The sequence below is a fragment of the Triturus cristatus genome, chromosome 4_2 (genome assembly GCF_964204655.1).
Source record: "Triturus cristatus chromosome 4_2, aTriCri1.1, whole genome shotgun sequence".
NCBI classification, from domain to species: Eukaryota; Metazoa; Chordata; class Amphibia; order Caudata; family Salamandridae; genus Triturus; species Triturus cristatus.
In genome coordinates, this window is record NC_140586.1 from 419066885 (window position 1) to 419087095 (window position 20211).

General features: G+C 40.8%; 1 protein-coding gene across 1 annotated transcript in view; it reads right to left on the reverse strand.

The window, feature by feature from the left end:
• Nucleotides 1-590: 590 nt before the first annotated feature.
• The window catches only part of DBT (dihydrolipoamide branched chain transacylase E2), a 160401-nt gene continuing 140780 nt past the window's right edge, over nt 591-20211 (reverse strand). The window contains exons 10-11 of the mRNA XM_085601896.1: nt 15001-15072; nt 591-3608 (exon numbers count right to left, since the gene is read on the reverse strand). Coding sequence (XP_085458022.1) covers nt 3441-3608; nt 15001-15072 — 240 coding nt within the window. The 3' untranslated portion in view covers nt 591-3440. The remainder of the gene's footprint in view (nt 3609-15000; nt 15073-20211) is intronic.

The following is a 20211-nucleotide window of genomic DNA, read 5'->3' on the forward strand; positions in this document are numbered from 1 at the left end:
GACAGCACACTCGAGACAGAGAACATGACAGACACAATGGCCTGCTGCTCATTTATTATACTGAATAATTAACAAAAATTATTAGAAAGTACCTCTGACTTTCAAATGGGAATGACTGCCTAAAATCACAATACATTTACAAATTACATTAGTTGCAATACCTGCCACAAAAAAACCTATATTGAGGTTCCTGGTGGATATCAGGGCCTTAAAGATTGACTAACTCAGCAGAAAATACTCAACTGCCAACAAGGCTAATGCTGCAATTCCCCTCCCCCGAAAGAGATATGTAATGACACATTTCATCTTAGAAACAGGACTAAGGCTGTTTCTGGTCTTTTTCTTGGAATGAGAAAGTAATTTGAGATGGAGTAAAGGACACACACAAGGCGCACTGGAGGCGAGAACTATAGGTAACTTTGGAGCACACAAGTGACATTGGTCAAAAGATGGTTGCAGGCTTCGGTAAATGAGGGAGCAGGTTTTAAGAATACAGTCCCTAAGCGAACAGAGACATATAAAAAAAGAATGTTAACTTTATGCTAGGGTTGGACTGTTTATGGGTAAAAGAATACAATTAAATCGAAAAATAATGGTTTCTTATTAAAAACTTTTATTAAGGCGCATTTTCAAGTACATTTCATTAAGTGCATAGCACTTTGAGTGTCAGTTAAACATCTGCAAAGAGAGGCCTCTTCATATTTCGAGAAGTAAACTGATTTTTCAATTTCATTCCTTAAACACAAATTCCTCCCTTGTTCATATTAGTGTTCTGGAGCATGTCCCACGATAGTTGTATTGATAGTTGACATTTGACAGCTTAAACTAACAATGGGAAAACCTAGTAAGTTTGAACTCTCACCGATTAAACCACTGGTACAGCTGTAATATCACTAATAAGTCGCCTCGAAGCCCCATGACAGTCATAATACTCAAGAATGAATTGTCTGTTCTTAATTTACATGTGGATAAACACATCAATAAAATGGTACTGGTTGTTCTATGAATGCAAGCCGCAGTCTAGCACACTCCTAAACCTAGTTTACTTTAATATGACCTACATAGTTAAAATGACATTGTTTGCTCTAGCACTCATGTCTGCGTAAAATGGCACCATCAGAGGTATCCGTGCACTCACTGTAGATGAATGAAATCTCCAACATTCTTCCCAACATAAGGTGTACGAGTTGGAAGAGGCTCTAATACTCCATACAACACTCAATAGCATTTCATTGGTCTCTACTAAAATACCCTTTTTGCTGAATATCAGCATCTACATTAGTATCACTACCTAATAGCTATATTTAATTACACCATCAAACATTTTTGGTAAAATAGCACTGCTTAAATAAGCAGGGTACACAAAACATAGCTTGTACGATAGAAGAAAAAGAAATTGCCTGAAAAAAGATGTAGCGATGTAGAGAATAACAACAAAAAGGTAATTTCCAGCAAAACAATCATATACTGACAGAGAAAAGTTTAACTTGGTATTTTTCAACTGCAATGAAATATAAATGTACCCTCTCCTATAGCCCATTTAGCAGCATGAAATACATGTACAAATTGATCCCTTACATGGAAATATATATTCCTAAATGTCCTGGTACCGAAATTCACAACAATCTAATAATGTTGCCCAAAAATGGATATCTGGGCACTTGGATAAAGAACCATCAACACCCTCATTCCTTTGTTTTTATCTTAACAATCTTACGGCAAAGAAAACGTTTAATATTTTTTGCAGAATCCAAGTCAACATATTGTTTCTCATGTAAAATAAAGATTCAATGCATAAAGAATAATTCAGGTGTTGCGCATGCTTGTTACCTCTAGACTGACAAAGTGTTCCTTTTCCAGGACACGGTGAGAATGAAGATCAAAACAATCTTTTTAGAACTATTAAAACAGAGACCTACATCTACAGTGTTAGAAACACAAGACAAAATCTCCAACACTTAGACGTATCTCAGAAAAATCAATCAGATGTCAGTGGTGGTAAAGATAGGGCACCTGTAAAGCAAATGCTCTGGAGAGAACTTCAAATTGGTTTCTACAATAAACTATAAATGTATACCATTGGCAACAAGCAATGGTAACACCCTTTTAGGCTAGGCCTACTGTGAGGGAACAAGCCGGAGTGCGAGAAAACATTATGGTAGCCTTAGCACAGATGTGCTAAATTGCTGTGCCACAAGACTAAAATGTTTGAAGAACCATGCTACTATGATGCTTTACAACATTCTCAAAAGGTATGAATTACATTTTCACCTCAAGACATCCCCAGGGACGTTTTAGAATGCCGGCTTGGAGAGTTTGCTAGTTTAGCCATAGGGTGAGTTCTCTGAAAATAGGTCAGTTTCTTTTGCAATGAGGATAAGTGAAAGAAAAAAAAAACCTAGGACAATACAATATTTTTTAGCACTGCGGCTCCTAACAGACGTTGTTCACACCTTAGCAACAATTTCAAAAAATGTTGAAGTATTGCTTATTTTTTAAATATTACTCATTTTACATGTTGCAGATATTTCAAGTGGTAAGTGAAATTCGTTTATATTTGAAGCACAAATACTTTATAGAAGAGAATATCTGCTTTTCAAAAAGTCTGAGAATTTTTCAAACATCTGTTTAAACAACAGATCACCTAGTAGAATGACTATTTCAGTATTTAGAGAAACAAACATTGCAGCAGCATTGGCACTTTCCTGGACAGCTGGGATTGCTTCGTGTAGAAACCTTTCCTGGTCATCAATCTTGGGAGGAGTTTTACACGACAAGAGGAAAGTCAAAATAAAAATAAACATGAACAAGTTCTCTCAGATTGTCTGGATTCTAATGCACATTTTCGCCTGCCAGGCCTCATTTAAGTTCTAAATAAGTGGAATAAAATGGAAAACTACAACAGTGATGTATGCAATGCATACGCCAAGTTTACGGACTACTGTCTAAAAATATACCATGAGAATGACTAGCAGTAAATTTGTATGCAACGCTTTTCAAAGAAACAAAAACAGGCGTATTTAATTCACATGGTATTCATTTAATCACATTGATTAGGAGAAACTCTGCTTTTTAGTTAAAACAACTTCGTTCAAATTAGAAATCTTTGAGTGATAAAAAATATACCCCTAAAAACAGTCAGCAGTTCAATGTTAACATTCCTCTGCCAGGCAGGTTTTGATCATTCCACATGATTAGTCCCCTTCGAAACCGCTTCATCAACTTATCAAGGCTCCCAGCAAGACAGTGAGAAACAGTAACCATACCATGACCTATAAAGTATGACAGCCCTACAAAGAATAAATTAGTCAACATCTATACAATTTTGTTGAAAGGTTATTGACATGTTTCACCAGGACAGGATAACACTGGAGATGCTAGCATAGTCAGCTTCAAAGAGGTACGCTTTAATCCCAGGATGTTCGTGGATGTGCACATCTTCATTTGAGGTCCAGAAGCATGGACGCAGGGTTTTCCAAGTAGGATTTCCACAAATTGGAGAAGCGGGCCATGGTGGCTCCATCAATAATTCTATGGTCAGCTGACCAGCTCACATTTAGGATTTGTGCCCTAATTACTTCACCCTTAGCGTTAAATCGAGGCAAAACCTGGTGAAAAAGGAAAACACAGTAAGTAAATGAAAGAGAATAAAATAATATCAACATTAAGATTTATTTTTTAATTGAAACTTCTGTTTTAGTTCTTCCACAGAAGATGCAGGATAAATTAATTTTTTGAAAACAGTTTTAGATTAACTCTTCCTGTAATGAAGGGTTGCGGTAACTCAACCAAGAAAATGAGGGAGATAATTTGAACTATCCATTATGATTACGACAGAGTTTTCTTCTTATAGACAGAGAGTGACTGGTCAGAGAGGAACATAGCCTTACAGCTCAGTGTCAATGTCCTTCCTCCATAGTTTCAAGTAAAAGTTAATGTAAACAAACCAAACCAGTAGCTTGTTTGAAAAAATAGCATTGTGCAACCACTAGAACCTGTAGTTCAGTTGGCCGAAATGTGAACTTCTTTACACATGTATTTGTTAATGACCCACTGAAGTAATACACATGTATTCGTTAACGACCCACTGAAGTAAAAAAGGAAAACTAAGTTGGCTTGGCCAAAACACAATTCCTAAGTTGCTTCTTTCAAGAGGAGAGTACAGTACACTTCCTGCCAGATTTCTTCAATAAAAATTAAAAAGCTAAAATAAATGTAAGTCATTTTGAATACTGAATCACATGCAGTGTTACACAGCAGTTTGCAACAGAAAGAGCAAACTCCCAATTGTGTTCTGCGTCAGTAGTAACCCTTCAGGTCAAACATTTTCAAACTCACTACACCCTGAAGTCTGATCCCTTAATAACGAAGAGAACAGCAGCCAAAATACGCAAAGGAGAGGAAACGCAGGGATGACCAGGGACCAACAGTACAGAAGTAGTCACAGATTGTTTGGCTACTATTAGGGCTCCACGTGAAAACAAGTTTTTTTTGCTCGGGCAATCCACTCTAGGTTTAACAAGGTGCAGAAGGGTAGCTTTAACTGCCTAATGTGTCCAACTCTTTTTTTGTGTGCCGAAGGGCCCTTTTCCTGGTCTGTGTGTTTGAGTGCAATTGGTGAATCCAGGCTCCTTATTCTTCCGCCATATTGCTTTAATGGAAAGATAGTCACTAAAGTCGGCAAACTGCAGTACTACTATCACACTCTCGTCACCTCCAGGTTTAAACCTTCTCATAGGGACTGTGCAGCACAGGAACACCAAGGAAGTGTACGACAGGACATCAGTAAGCAGAATTACACCTGCCATTTCGTCATGTATCGCAGAAGTTAGAAATATTAGGGAGATAACCAGGAGGCTCAGCTGGGTTACTCTCCTAATGTTATAGTGCAACCAATCATAGCACACCCATCTTTACAGGGACATTCCAAGCATTTCCAAGACAAAAAAACCTGTCCATTATATATCCTATACAGATAGATCCACCTGAAACAGCGGTGCCTATCGAGATAACTCTTCCGTCTGGCTGTCCTGACAGCAACTATGAATTAAATACATAAAACATGGATGTTATGAATTACTATGTCGCTATGTCAGAGATCAAATTAGGATGGCCGGTTTCCAAAACTACAGTTAGTTGAATGTTAGTAAAACAAATGCAGTCTCCAAATTTAAGGCCAGGTGTACACGTGATAGGAATGTCTTGATATTAGACTAAGGAGACTTTGGCTGAATGAGCTAAACTACTAAGATAGGGGAAAGCAAGGTCCGAAGGATAAGAAGTAATATTTCAAGGCACAGTGGTTCAATCCTTAAAACAATAAGTCACAATACCAATCGCATATAAAGAAGAATGTTGTCACATTCCCTGACGTAAGTTCCAAGACAATGCATAGGCAAATTGATTAAGGTGAATGTTTACAAATTGCTCCTGTAGTCTCAAGAAAACGGCAAAATGTCTAGTAAGACTTTCTCTTTTCTAAAATATAGGCAGATAATACATTTCTGGCGAGAATCAGACTTAAGAAAACATACACACCTGAAAGTCAAGACCATGTTCAGTGAAGCTGCAATCCTAAGTACTATTAAATGTTTATGTGAGGCCGAAATACTGTGTGTCCAACCCAGTTATTAATACATGGGCACATGCCATCTGAGGGAACCATAGCATGCACCAATCTTCATATTCTGACTTTGATTTCATTTATTTGTAACAAGATGTTGTACTGAACTCTCCTCTCATCCTACTGAGGGCTGTAACTGTGGTGAATTTATGTAAATGTTTTGTTAAGATAGTATCAGATTGAGTTACATTAGTTTGTAGTACATTGATAAGATAATTAGTACTGAAAAAGTGTGTGCATACTCGAATAAAGAAAATAGAAATATAATTATAACTACTTTGCATCCATGTATTTTTATTTGAAATGTAATACATTTACAATTTCTACGCACACCATAAACCCTCTGAAAAGTCAGGTAGGTAGTGAGGCAGGAATAAGCAATTATTTCAGCTCATAAAAATATGAACGGACATCACAGAAATTAAAAAAGTAAATTTATAAAAATCAAAGCATTGTGTGTTACAAAACTAGTTAAATTAAACAAAAGAGACAAAGCTTTCCTTGGAAAGAAAGAACGTTGGTTATTTATAAAAAATAAAGAAACTACTATTTACAGAGTTAGGTTACGTCACCGAATAGTGGTTCAGTTTAGTGTCACTAACTATTGTTTTTCCATTTATGATATGATCTGGCTTTTGTAAGATTTCCTTCTTCTTGGTCTTCCTTTTGTAGTCTTGGGCTTTAGTTGACTGTTCATTTCCAAGTTAGTAAAAGGTATGCAGAGCTCAGCTTGGTTATTTAACTCTACCCGATATTATCTTTCTTTGGTGGAAGCGAGGTAAGCAGGGAATGTTGTCTTGGTCAGGTTTTGCCTTGTTGAGTTATTGCCTCCTACTGTCTCTGGACCACCCTTATTAGATCTTTGTCCAGTAATTTAAGGTCATCAGGATTTATTTTATATTTATTCTTCTTGAAGTCAGGGATTTGGGCAATCTGTGCTACTGCCATTTCCCTTAGCTCTCATCTGCTCTTCTGGGTTAACCGATCAAGATGTATCAATTCTGCTAATATCCTTAATGTTCTAATCTCTAGATACATTGCTGTATTTTGTGGTATCATAATACTCTAGGTCTGCACAAATGTTTCAGTACGCAAGCTTAAAGTTCGATGCAAATTTACAGGTTTACGTTCAGATTTCTTCTAATCTTCTTTGGACCAAAGCCTCTGCTTTAGGACAGGACGGCTTCTTGCTCCCTGCTTCTTGTGTCTGTGCCAGCATTTTAAAGGGATGAAACTGCAGTTATTCAGTGCATCTACATGTACACGTTTTTTCACTGTTTTGCCACTTGCTCCTCTTTAATAGTGTATGTCCAACTCATTCCTTGTGCTCCTAAATTTCTCTTTTTAGTATTCTATTTAGATTTGGACAAAATAGAGAGAACTTTAGTTGTCTTGCCATCCTCATTTATTGAAAATAAATAAATGGACATATATATATATATATTCACTTAAAAAACCATAGGTTTCACACATGTTATAGTTAGGTGGATATTTCACTCGTAAAAAACCAATGAAATTCCCACGTTATAGTTAGTTCAGATAACTATAACTCGCGCGACCGCCACCCTATCACAAGGATGATGTCATCAGTGATGTCAAGAGTGATGCCACTGACCATGTCATGAGTGATGTAATATGTGACGTCATGAGCAGAGGATTGCGGGCGCGCGAGTTATAGTTATCTGAACTAACTATAACGTGGGAATTTCATTGGTTTTTTACGAGTGAAATTTCCACCTAACTATAACATGTGTGAAACCTATGGTTTTTTAATTGAATTTGCAAGGTTTTTCAAATGCTAATTCCTAACTATAACGTGTGTGAAACCTATGGTTTTTTCAGTGAATATATATATATATATATTCACTGAAAAAACCATAGGTTTCACACATGTTATAGTTAGCGGAAATTTTACTGATAAAAAACCAGTGAAATTCCCCCGTTATAGTTAGCGCAGGCAACTATAACTCACGCGACTGCAATCCTCTGCTGATGCTAATACTGTATTTAGACACTTATTTGCCCATGTCTTCTTCCATACATTTTTAGCTATACATATATTACAAATATTTTTTTTTCATAAAGACACATATGTCATCAGCAGAAGATTGCAGTCGCGTGAGTTATAGTTGCCTGCGCTAACTATAACGGGGGAATTTCACTGGTTTTTTATCAGTAAAATTTCCGCTAACTATAACATGTGTGAAACCTATGGTTTTTTCAGTGAATTTGCAAGGTTTTTTAAATGCTAATTCCTAACTATAACGTGTGTGAAACCTATGGTTTTTTCAGTGAATTAGTACGGTTTTTTAAATGCTAAGTTTTTTTCCCTTATAATAAGCCCTGTACATTTGGTGGCCTTCGGCCACCAAAAGCACAGGGGGTGGGGTAAGTGTGGATAGTGTTTTTTGCCCTTAACATAAGCCCTGTACATTTGGTGGCCTTCGGCCACCAAAAGCACAGGGGGTGGGGTAAGTGTGGATAGTGTTTTTTTTATTTTTATTTTTTTACCGTACGCTTACGGTAAGCGTACGGTAAGCGTACCCCGCGAAATTGCCGAAAAAAAAATAAAACCGTTTTTGCACTTGGGGGATGTTTGGGGACTCCCTCAACATGACTATGTGGGAGGGAGTTGTCAAAACAGCCCCTTTACATGTTTTTGGGCTTGATATTTTAACAATCACTCTCAGTGCGAGAGACAAAATGGCGGCCGCCGCTTCCTGGTTTCGGCCGATTCGAATGTTTACTAAGATCTAAGAGCCAATCAGAATCGCGCTCGCGCACGCCACCGTACGCTTACCGTAAGCGTACGGTAAGCGTACCGTAAGCTGGCTCAGATATATATATTGATTTAAAGGCTATTTTCTCAGAATCTACTGAACAGATTTACACCAAACCTACAAAAGGCACTTCCTTGACCTAGGGACTACCTCTCTGCCAAATTTTGAGTAATTCTGTTCAGCCGTTCGGGCTGTAGCTCGTTCTAAAGGTCCTATGGAAAAATGCATGGGAAAAACGCGTTTTGGGACCCCCCTTTTATCTCAGCCCCCGCTTGACGGATCCCCCCGAGACTTTCAGGGTAGGAGCGGAGCGTAGCGCCCCACCTATTTTGAAAAATTTGCGAGGATTCATTGACCGGCGCCAAAGTTATTCAAAATAGAATGTTGAGGTTTTCCTATGGAAACGTGGTCCTAACTATAACTACCTACTGGCTATCGCCAGTAGGTAATATATATATATATATATATATTCACTGAAAAAACCATAGGTTTCACACATGTTATAGTTAGCGGAAATTTTACTGATAAAAAAACAATGAAATTCCCCCGTTATAGTTAGTGCAGGCAACTATAACTCACGCGACCGCAATCCTCTGCTGATGCTAATACTGTATTTAGACACTTATTTGCCCATGTCTTCTTCCATACATTTTTAGCTATACATATATTACAAATATTTTTTTTTCATAAAGACACATGTCATCAGCAGAAGATTGCGGTCGCGTGAGTTATAGTTGCCTGCACTAACTATAACGGGGGAATTTCATTGGTTTTTTATCAGTAAAATTTCCGCTAACTATAACGTGTGAAACCTATGGTTTTTTCAGTGAATTTGCAAGGTTTTTTAAATGCTAATTCCTAACTATAACGTGTGTGAAACCTATGTTTTTTTCAGTGAATTTGTACGGTTTTTTAAATGCTAAGTTACTTTACGCCATTCGTGGCGTGCGCGCCCACTTAACGCAGTTCGTTCCGTGCGTGCACGGTGCGCTTCGCGCACCGTGCGCGCACAGTGAGCATGCGGTGCGCTTCGCGCACCGCGCGCCCACTTTACGCAGTTAGTGCCGTGCACGCACGGTGGGCACGCGGTGCGCTACGCGGACCGCGTGCCCACGTTACGCTAGATGGGCCATGTACGCACGATGCGCTTCGCGCACCGTGCGCACATGGAGGACATATGATGCACTTCGTTTTGAAAGGTAAGATTTTAATTTTTCGTATATGTTATAAGCCATGCTCAAATGGTGCCCTTCGGGCACCATTTGCACACGGGGTGGAGAGAGTGTGGATAATTTTTTTTTTATTATTTTTTTTTAAATATTTTAGTTTCTCTCAAATTTAATAAGCCATGCACAATTGGGGCCCATCGGGCCCCAATTGAGCACGGGGTGGGGATAGTGTGGATAATTTATTTTTTTTTACAATTTTTTACCGTACGCGTACGGTAAGCGTAATCGGCGAAATTAGCGAAAAACTAAAAATTCCGTTTTTGGCCTTGGGGGATCTTTGGGGACTCCCTCAACATGGCTGTGTGTGTGGGAGCTGTCTAAACAGCCCCTTTACATGTTTTTGTGCTTTATATTTTAAACATCACTCTCAGTGCGAGAGAGAAAATGGCGGCCGCCGCTTCCTGGTTTCGGCCGATTCGAATGTTTACTAAGATCTAAGAGCCAATCAGAATCGCGCACGCGCACGCCACCGTACGGTAAGCGTACCGTAAGCGCACCGTAAGCTGGCTCAGATATATATATTGATTTAAAGGCTATTTTCTCAGAATCTACTGAACAGATTTACACCAAACCTACAAAAGGCACTTCCTTGACCTGAGGACTACCTCTCTGCCAAATTTCTAGTAATTCTGTTCAGCCGTTCGGGCTGTAGCCCTGTCTAAAGGTCCTATGGAAAAATGCATGGGAAAAACGCGTTTTGGGACCCCCCTTTTATCTCAGCCCCCGCTTGACGAATCCCCCGAGACTTTCAGGGTAGGAGCGGAGCGTAGCGCCCCACCTATTTTGAAAAATTCGCGAGGATTCGTCGACCGGCGCCAAAGTTATTCAAAATAGAATGTTGCGGATTTCCTATGGAAACGTGGTCCTAACTATAACTACCTACTGGCGACCGCCAGTAGGTAATATATATATAGATATATATCAACAACAGGGTTCGCTGATTTTCCTGCCGCTTTCCTGGCGGCGGGCTCGAGCGAGGTAGCGGTCCTCCTTCAATTAGCATACATCAAGCTTTTTCAATCAAGAAAGCACTCTCGAGCCCAGCTCCATATGCGTGAGTTCTTTATTTACAAAATGACAAACAAACGCCCGACGCGTTTCGGTGCAGCCGCACCTTGGTCACCGAAACGCGTCGGGCGTTTGTTTGTCATTTTATATACAGACTTTATACAATATATACAATATATACACACATTTATACGGTCAATGCGGGCGGTCCCAGTTTTGATAATTAATTCAATATTTACTGGGAAAATTTGTACACCAATTTAGTGTATCACTAAAAGATGTCCGCCACACCACCACTGTTAATGATTAAGCCGTGTATCGGCGTTGCTCTCAATAATGCCGTGTATCGGCTTGCATTTGCTGTCAAAACTGATTAATTTCATGTACAATGCAATGCATCTAGTCTCAACACAAATAGCAATGAGAAAATCGAAGAGGCCTACAACAGCAGGTTGCCACAATCAGAAGACAAGGTTCATAAAGTCTCAATCGATTATCCAGACAAGAAAATTAATTTCCCAAATGTACCGATAACTCTTCATTACTGTTCAAACCAGACGGAAACTTAGACTGAAGGTCGATAATGTAACGTGATTCTAACCTCCGCAATTTCTTTAAGCGGTCGCCGCCTCTAATACTATCTGGGACAAAGTCTAGACCAAAAAACTGTAGAACATTTTTACAATTTGGATGCTTTTCTTCATAATGTCTCGCTACAGGGTATGAAGAATCCCCTTTCAATATAAATGTGTGTATATATTGTATATATTGTATAAATTACACTGTATGTATGTACATAGGTACATTACAAGATGGCGCCAGTAATTCCACTAACACTGTACGCTGTCCTCTGTCTAGGTCTATCATGTTGTGACACGTGGAGATAACTATGTATAAAAATATGGCGTTTCCCAGTGTGCCGTTAACACCGAGGAAGGCAGTCCGCCGAAACGCGTCTGTTCCGGAAATAAAATCCTGTTGCCACGCCACCCGTGAGTGCTTGCATTCTTTGTAATTGAAAGGATTTGGAGCGACAATATATATTGGAGTGGATATCTATCTATATATCTATATATCTATATATATATCTATATCTATATATATATATATATATATATATATATATATATATATATATATATATATATATATATATATATATATATATATATATATATATGGATTTTCCTGTGTTCAACCCCCAAGAGTGTCCACCAAGTTTCAAAGGGTCACAGAAAGGCAGCACACCAAAGCAGCAAATCCAGGTCAGTTTAGTCAGTTTGCTCAATTCTGTTATTTTAGTTTCCTTCTTTCTTTTTCTTAATTACAAAAGACAAAGTGCAGGATGCATCAGGTAACAAAAAAAGCGACCTACGCGTTTCGGCCAAGGGCCTTCGGTGTATATATATATGCATTTTGACGGACCACATTTACATATCCACGTAAAAGAAAAATGCACTTCAGTACCAGTGTATGGAAGTGTCCCTTTTTGACATGTCACCCCTACTTTTTGCATGGTATTTGATGGGATTTTGACTGGAAGCACACTGGGTTCCTGCTAACCAGGTCCCATTGCCAGATCTCTTTTCCAAAACAGTGCAATTGTACCCAAACTGGCAATCCTTTAGCACCCTCTGTATGTACCGAGTAAATGGTCCCCCTAGTACCTAGGGCCTGGGGTACTGAAGAGGGTCCCTAAGGGCTGCAGCACATATTGTGCCAGACTAAGGGACCCCTCACCTAAGTCATGCAGACTGCCATTGCAGGCTGTGTGCCTTGGTGCAGACAAAAGTGAAAACACAACATGGCACACCTGTGTGCCATGCCTGCAGACACTATGTGCAGTATCAGCAAGTCACCCCTACAGCAGACCTTACAGCCTTGAGGTAGGGTGCACTATACTACGAGTGTGAGAATAACTGTTGTGCTGGTCAGTTCCATTACTGCCAGTACAAGTGATCAGGGAAGCCATTTTAAAACATGTGTTGGACACTGGTAAAAACAAGTTCCTCAGCTACATGATGACTTCACTGAAACCAGGGATGTTTGGTATCAAACATCTCGCATTAATAAACCCATTCCGATTCCAGTGTTGTATCTACTAATACATGTACCCAGAGGGCACCCTAGAGGTTCTCCCTGAAAACCAACCAACTAATGGTGTGCTTACTGACTGGTCTTTGTCAGCCTGCCACCCCAGATAAGTTTCTGACCCCCAAGAGTGGGGGACTTTGCTCTCAGGAGGTCAGGAACAAAGACTGCTTGAGCAGAGGGTGTACACCCTCTCCCACAAGATTTCCTGCGAATTAGCATTCCAAGGCAGGGAGCTTCAAAGAGCTCACCTCCTTAGGTATGAGAATCTGGCTTCCTTCAGAAGAAAGGAGGCCAAACCGCCTCTGTCCAGGGTCCATTTAGCACCTGGACAGGGGAAAAAATTAGTAGTCAGAGAGGTGTGTTCACCTTCAGGCTAGATCCACCCCTAAGGCAGGCTACTTGAGGTGAAGACAACATTTCAGAGTCTGCCATCATTGTAATGGCACTCTTCGGAACTCTTGGACAAGGTTATACACACCTCCCACAGAAAGTGGTTATTTAGGGGATGAAGTGAACCCACAGATAAGTAGCTCGTTGGCTACTTCCCTTCACTCACCTAACGTCCCTAAATCTAGTATTTAGGGGAGCCCCCGGCACTAGGAAATCAGATCCTGCTGACCTGAAGGAAGACGACGACAGATGTGAAGAGTCGCAAGAACAGAAGACTAGCAACTGACTTGGCGCCAACCCTGCCAGCCTGTCTGCTGACTTTGAAAATTGCACCAAAGACGACTTGTCCTGCAGCTGCTGGGTCTCCAAAGTTTGAACCCAACACCTAAAGACTCCTCTGTAGCCATCGCTACTGGCCCTTGGAGAAGAGGACCAAAGATGACCTCGAGCACCGGGAGGCCTGAGCCCCCCTGTTGGCTAAGACTGATTGGCCTCCCAGTCCAAACCTGTAGTCTCTTTTTATGAAGACCGATCCCCGTACACTAACACTGGGCACCCAATGTTGTATTGCACCTCTGCACCCGGCTGCCCCACTGCCGTGCAGGGTGACCTCTTGTGGCTTGGACCTTGCTTCATACTCTCCTCACGTCCAGGAGATTGGTCTCTTAAGCCGCTGTACTCTACCGGTATGCCGTATTTATTTTTCCTCCAATAGGATAACATTACAGCCTCTGAAAATTGCACTAAGTGTTGACTTTTGAAAACAAAGTATTTCTATCTCGAACCGTACTTACCCGATCATAGTGATTCTGGTGCTTAAATATTATAAATTAGTGTGGCTCTACTTATTGAGTCACGTGCATCCATTTATTGATTGTGTGTGTATTTTGTAGATGTCCAGCACTCCTCTCTGATAAGCCTAAGGCTGTTCAAACACACTACCCCCTAGAAGAGCACCTTGGGATTGCTAGAGCAAGCCCCTGTCTACTTATGAGGGAATAACTGGACTCTGCACGGTATACAGCATGGCTTGTGGTCCAAAACTTTTTTCTTTCTATTCTTTATTGCTTTGTATTTTTTATCTGGTCATCATTATGCGCTTACACTATGCCTTCAATCTGCATTATTCCAAAGTCACTACTATATTTTCTTTGCACCAATGATAACCCTGTGGTGTACACTGAAACAAAAATACATCTGCTTGCTAGGAAGCACCTGTATGCTTCTATCAAATTTTATGGAATAGCTAATTCGTTTTTTGATTTACAAATGTTTTTGTCAGTATCTGGCAACAACATTTGGGCAGTAGAATGTTTTTTCTTCTTCTTGATTTTACTTTTGAGAAATATGGTTATAACATAAAATGTAAAAAATTACCCATCACACTAGCTTACGAAGGCCATCCCTATTGGCTTTGCCAAGGTTTGTTTTTTATCATTAGCGGTTTAAAGCAATGATTTGTTGTATCTTTACTCTAACTTCTTTGGCCTAAATTGGCATTTTGCCTTTCCTAGGCAGGGACTAAACGACTCCCATTTCACATCCCATGGCACCTTTCCTGACACCACCATGCTGCTCTTCTCATTCTTCAACCATATAAAAAGTTTCACACAACACCAATTGCATCTTATGAGATCACTTTGAACTAAGGTTTTTATATCTTAAGATACACCAGCGCAAACATCTTAGCTCTGACGTACTACGCCAAGAAATGACAGCTGTCTATTTGAACTTTATGCTAGATTACAACACTTCTTTGTTTGATAAGAATATTATGATAAGAAAAGACATACCACAAGATACCATTGTATAAACAAAGAGGCATACTATGGTGATTAAGAAGTGTTGCATGCATTTAAATGTTTCACAAACCAACCTGCATCTTTCCAATGGCTCCAATTGCTACTTCAGGGGGAAGAATCACTGGCTTTGTGTAGGTGCCACCAATCTGTGAAAAAAAGGCTTGTGTTAATTACAAATACTTTAAATGGCACTAACGTTCGTAGATTATTCAAACCTTTATGAATGTTTCTAAATATTCAGGTTTTGTTATTGGCAAATCAAACATCTGGTATATCCGAGTGGGGTATGGCACATCACAATTTCTGTTCATAGTGTCTTCATAACCATGCTTCAATTAATTGCAGACAAACAGTGATGTAACAGTAAAACACTACCAGTTACAATCTATAGAACTTCATCCATTCATGCACAAGTTTGTTGTAAATAAGGAAATATAGAAAATGGCACTGTAGTAAATGTAAAGTAAACAAAAGGTGATGATGGACAGAGTGCTGAAACTTTTCAGACACTCACCCCCAGTCACAGATCTGGGTTGAATCCATCGTCATTCTTTAGCTCACTTTGCCACCCCAGATCAGACCCAGCTATATGCAAATCAGTCTTGACCCTGTGCCTCATGGGAACAGTCCAGCCCAAACTGCAAAGCTAGGTCTTCCCTGGACCGGAAACAAGCATCCTGGGACCTGTTTGGGGTTAACCCCCCTCATCAGCCAGGCTAGCTTGAATCCAGTGGCAAAGTGAGCAAGGGACCCATGTCTGGGCATAACCTGCCCACTTAGGGCAAACAAAGCAAACACAAGGTGATGATGGATGGAGTGCTGAAACCTTTCAGACACTTACCCCCCATTCACAGATCTGGGTTGAATCCATCATCGTTCTTTAGCTCACTTTGCCATCCCAGTTCAGACCCAGCAACATGCAAATCAGTCTTGATTAAACCCAGATCTGTGACTGGGGGTGAGTGATATAAAAGTTACAGCGCCCCGTCCATCTCCTTGTGTTTGCTTTGCTCGCCTTAAGTTGGCAGGGTATGCCCAGATGTGGGTCCCTTGCTTACTTTGCCACTGGATTCAGCCTGATTTGCATATGACTGGGTCTGAACTGGGGTGGCAAAGTGAGCTAAAGAACGATGATGGATTCAACCCAGATTGGTGACTGGGGGCGAGTGTCTGAAAGTGAACAACGCTGCTCCCCAAAGGTCTATGACCTGGCCTTTAGATCTAAGAAGGCACAGGTGTTTTCAACAACTTGCCGGTTAACAAGGATTTGGCTTTCGGGAGTGGGACAGGAACAACTAGCAGAAGGAGGACAACCTTTACTATACAGCTTTGTACTTTGAGATGCCAAATAGGGCTAACAACAACTGCTCCTATTCATTCTCTGGGCCCTCCTAAACTGTCTGGCGGGGGGGGGGGGCACAGGTGCTGGCCATGACAGATGACGAGACCGCATCTATATAGGGATTGGTTGAGGAGTGCGCCAGAGTCCCTTATGATGGAGAAGGGAAAAGCTATTTTGTTTTTTTAGTTTTGGGGAATTTTTACAGTAAAGCAAAGAGGAAGTTGGACTTAGGGTGAGAAAGTAGACAAGATTGTGTAGGACACTGGCTAGGGCACAGAATAAAACTGTCAGCCCATTAGCGCCTCCTTAGAACACTCCTTGGCCTGGGAAGAACACACAAGAGAAAGTAAGACTGCTGGAAGAAAAGGACTGCAGTTGCCAGGGACTGGATCAGCTCTCAATAGATCATGTGGCTGCCCACCTGTTTGCCTGCTCAAGGGACACAAAGCAGAAGGACATTTGACTCAAAAACATTCCAACTGACCACAGGACTGAACACAGTCCTAGCTGCAGAGAGATTTGGTGCCTATAAGTCCTCTGTGAAGACCTAGGGAATGCAGGAATGACCAGAGAGAACTATTCAGTCATTTTTGCCACCACCGGAGAACTAGGACAAGGTGCTAAGACTTGTGCAGTGAGGATGCTTTCGAGGCAGAGAGGAAATTTCACTTTGACCAGCTCACAGCTTTTTGCTGCACCGAGTACGGGTTCAGTGGGACCGCACAGTAAAAGTATTTTGCCTTGTGGAGCTCTGGCTCGCTACAACTTCAGGTCTGCCTCGCTGGAGGATTCTGAGAACCAAAAAAGTGGCAACGTCGGAAGGTAAAACATGGGACTGGGCGAGCAGCGAGTCTATTGCAGTGGCAAAGCAACCCCTGGCAGCCACGAAATCAAGATTTGCCTTGTGCTGAACTTTTGGCACCAAAACCAACAGCTTTAGAAATCGGATGCATCAGACTTTAAAAAACCCTCACTGGTTTCAGCCATGGCCCTTGCCTTGCTGGAAGACTTTGAGAATCAAAAGGTAGACTAGGTTCCAAGGTATGAACTGCTGGGTGTGCCCAGCTAGTCTTGCCTACCTCTGTTAAACCATAAACAGATAATATTTTAGGTGTATTTTAATCATAAAACTTCGATAAAAATCACATCTCCAGTTTTGCTTTTCAGATTTTACTCCCTTTCATGCTTTATTGCTTATTAAGTTTGAGTCTCTTTTGAAAATGTTATTGTTTTCCTGACTTTGAATTTGTTAATAATTCTTTATCTTAATAAACATTTTTCTGAGATATTGTCTTCGGTCTGTGCCATAGCTATTGGTGAAGGAGCAGAGTTTCAACAAGGCTTGTGTTGAAACCCAACCAGGCTGTGTTTTTTAAGTTGGAAAGGAATCCACATTCTCAAATGAATAACCAACGTCCTGACACAGATGGCTTTCAGGTCATTACCCATGTATATTGAGACAGGACTTATTTTTTTTTTAAAAAGCATGTTGGCTGTTGTAGAATAGGTGATTGAGAATGGGTTAAAGCCAAATCCACTTTCCATTGATTTCTTGCTAATAATAGAATAGCAAGGACATTAGGTGTGGAAGCTAAGTGATACTATGACCACACAAAAAATGCATTCCAGTTCATCATTATTTAGTTCATCTGAGCAATTACAGATGGGGGCCAGTCCTAGGTAAATCAGTCTTAGTCCTTGCCATGCTATTGAGTGGCATAGCGGATTACGAAAAATATGGAATGGAATGTGGCCCAGAGTAAATGACAGTAGTTTAAATGAATTCAAGCATTCCACCCATCCTTTTTCAAAAGAAATAGGTACTGTACCATTGTTAAATACTGAGGTATGCATGTCTAACATTTGCCCAATTTGCAAACATGCATTGGTGATATTGCAAGTCACTTACGGCCTTATTAACATCCCCAGTGTGTAGGGTGTTCAAGGTATGCATAGAACTGGTCCTTTTCAAGGACTACAAGAGCTTAATCAAGAGGCCGTGAATGGATTATCAGAATACAAGCTTCCACTCTACAAGAAGATCCTTCATTTGTCAAAGAAGTATTTAGTTAATTTTTACCTCAGAGGCATGGGTTTAACAATGACACAGTTGGACACTCCAGTCTTCCTGAAATATTTATAGGTGAAGATCAGTGCTTGAAAATGTAAAACCCTGTTATTGCATGGCAAAAGATGTGTAGCGGCAATAAGGTTCACTGCAGGCATTATTAGATTGGAGATCCACTACGTAGAACTTATGTGCAGATTTTGTTTGCTCCAACAATTTGCTGCAGACATGCAACAGAAGGGTAAACCAGGAAGGGTGAACAAAGGATTATTCAAGCAGGTATATTATTACTGTAATAATTACTGCAGTAATCTTGCCAACTGAATACTTTCTAGCAGCACAACATTCACTAGGGTAATTTTGAAAGTTGTTTGGCCAAAGTTACAAAGTAGTGTTGAACAACCAAAGCTTGGCTTTTAGGAAAGTATCTATACCTATCTAAACATGTTCTGCAAAATAATATATGACAGGCCACATATCCCTATGAAAAATATATTAACAACACTTTAAAAAAAAAAAAAAAAATTATATATATAGATATATATATATTATCTACTGGCGGTTGCCAGTAGATAGTTATAGTTAGGACCGAGTTTCCATAGGAAATCTCAAAATTCTATTTTGAATAACTTTTGCGCCGATTGACGAATCTTCGCGAAATTTTCAAAACTAATGGGGCGCTCCGCTCCGCTCCTACCCTGAAAGTCTCGGGGTGATTCGTCAAGCGGGGGCCGAGAAAAAGGGGGGGTCCCAAAACACGTTTTCCCCATGGATTTTTCCATAGGGACTTTAGTCGCAGCTACAGCCCGAACGGCTGAACAGAATTACGTGAAATTTGGCAGAGAGGTAGCCATAAGGTCCGTTTGGTGCCTTTTGCAGGTTTGGTGTAAATCTGTTCAGTATTTTCTGAGAAAATAGCATTTAAATCAATATATATATCTATACGCGCGCAGCGTGCGCGTAGGGTGCGCGCACTCGGCCGTCCGCGAGCGCACTTCTGATTGGTTGTTACATCTTAGTAAACATTCGAATCGGTCGAAACCAGGAAGTGTCGGCCGCCATTTTGTCTCTCGCACTGAGAGGGGGGTGAAACACAAAGGAGAAAAACATGTAAAGGGGGCATGCTGGACAGTTCCTCACCCCCTAGCAGGGGTCAAGGGGTCTCAGGAGGTCCCCCAAGGGCAATTAAATTTTTTTAATTTTTTTCGATAAATCGCCGAGTGCGCGAAGCGTGCGCGCACTACAGAAATGAAAAAAATTCAGCGAGGTTCGCGCAGCGTGCGCGCACGGTATAAACGCTTTAAAATAAAATAGCAATGTCAATCCCCCCGTGTGCACACGCTGCGCGCAGCGCAGTGTGTGTGCATTGCTTATGAGCATATTAACAGGTTATACCAAAACCCTTAACAACAAAGCGTATCATGTGTCCTCCTTGTGCGGACGGTGCGCGAAGTGCACCGTGCGTACATGGCCCATTAAGCGTAACGTGGGCGCGCGGTGCGCGTAGCGCACTGCGTGCCCACCGTGCGTGCACGGTGCGCAAAGTGCACCGTGCGTGCACGGCATTAACTGCGTAAAGTGGGTGCGAGGTGCGCAAAGCGCACCGCGTGCTCACCGTGCGCGCACGGAATGAACTGCTTGAAGTGGGCGCGCGGTGCGCTTTGCGCACCGCGCGCCCACTTCACGCAGTTCGTTCCGTGCGATATTACATCACTGATGACATATGTGTCTTTCTGGAAAAAAAAATATATATATATGTATAGCTAAAAAAAAAAGGAAGAAGACATGGGTATATAAATGTGTAAATACAGTGATGTAATATCTGACGTCATCAGCAGCGGATTACGGTCGCGTGAGTTATAGTTGCCTGCACTA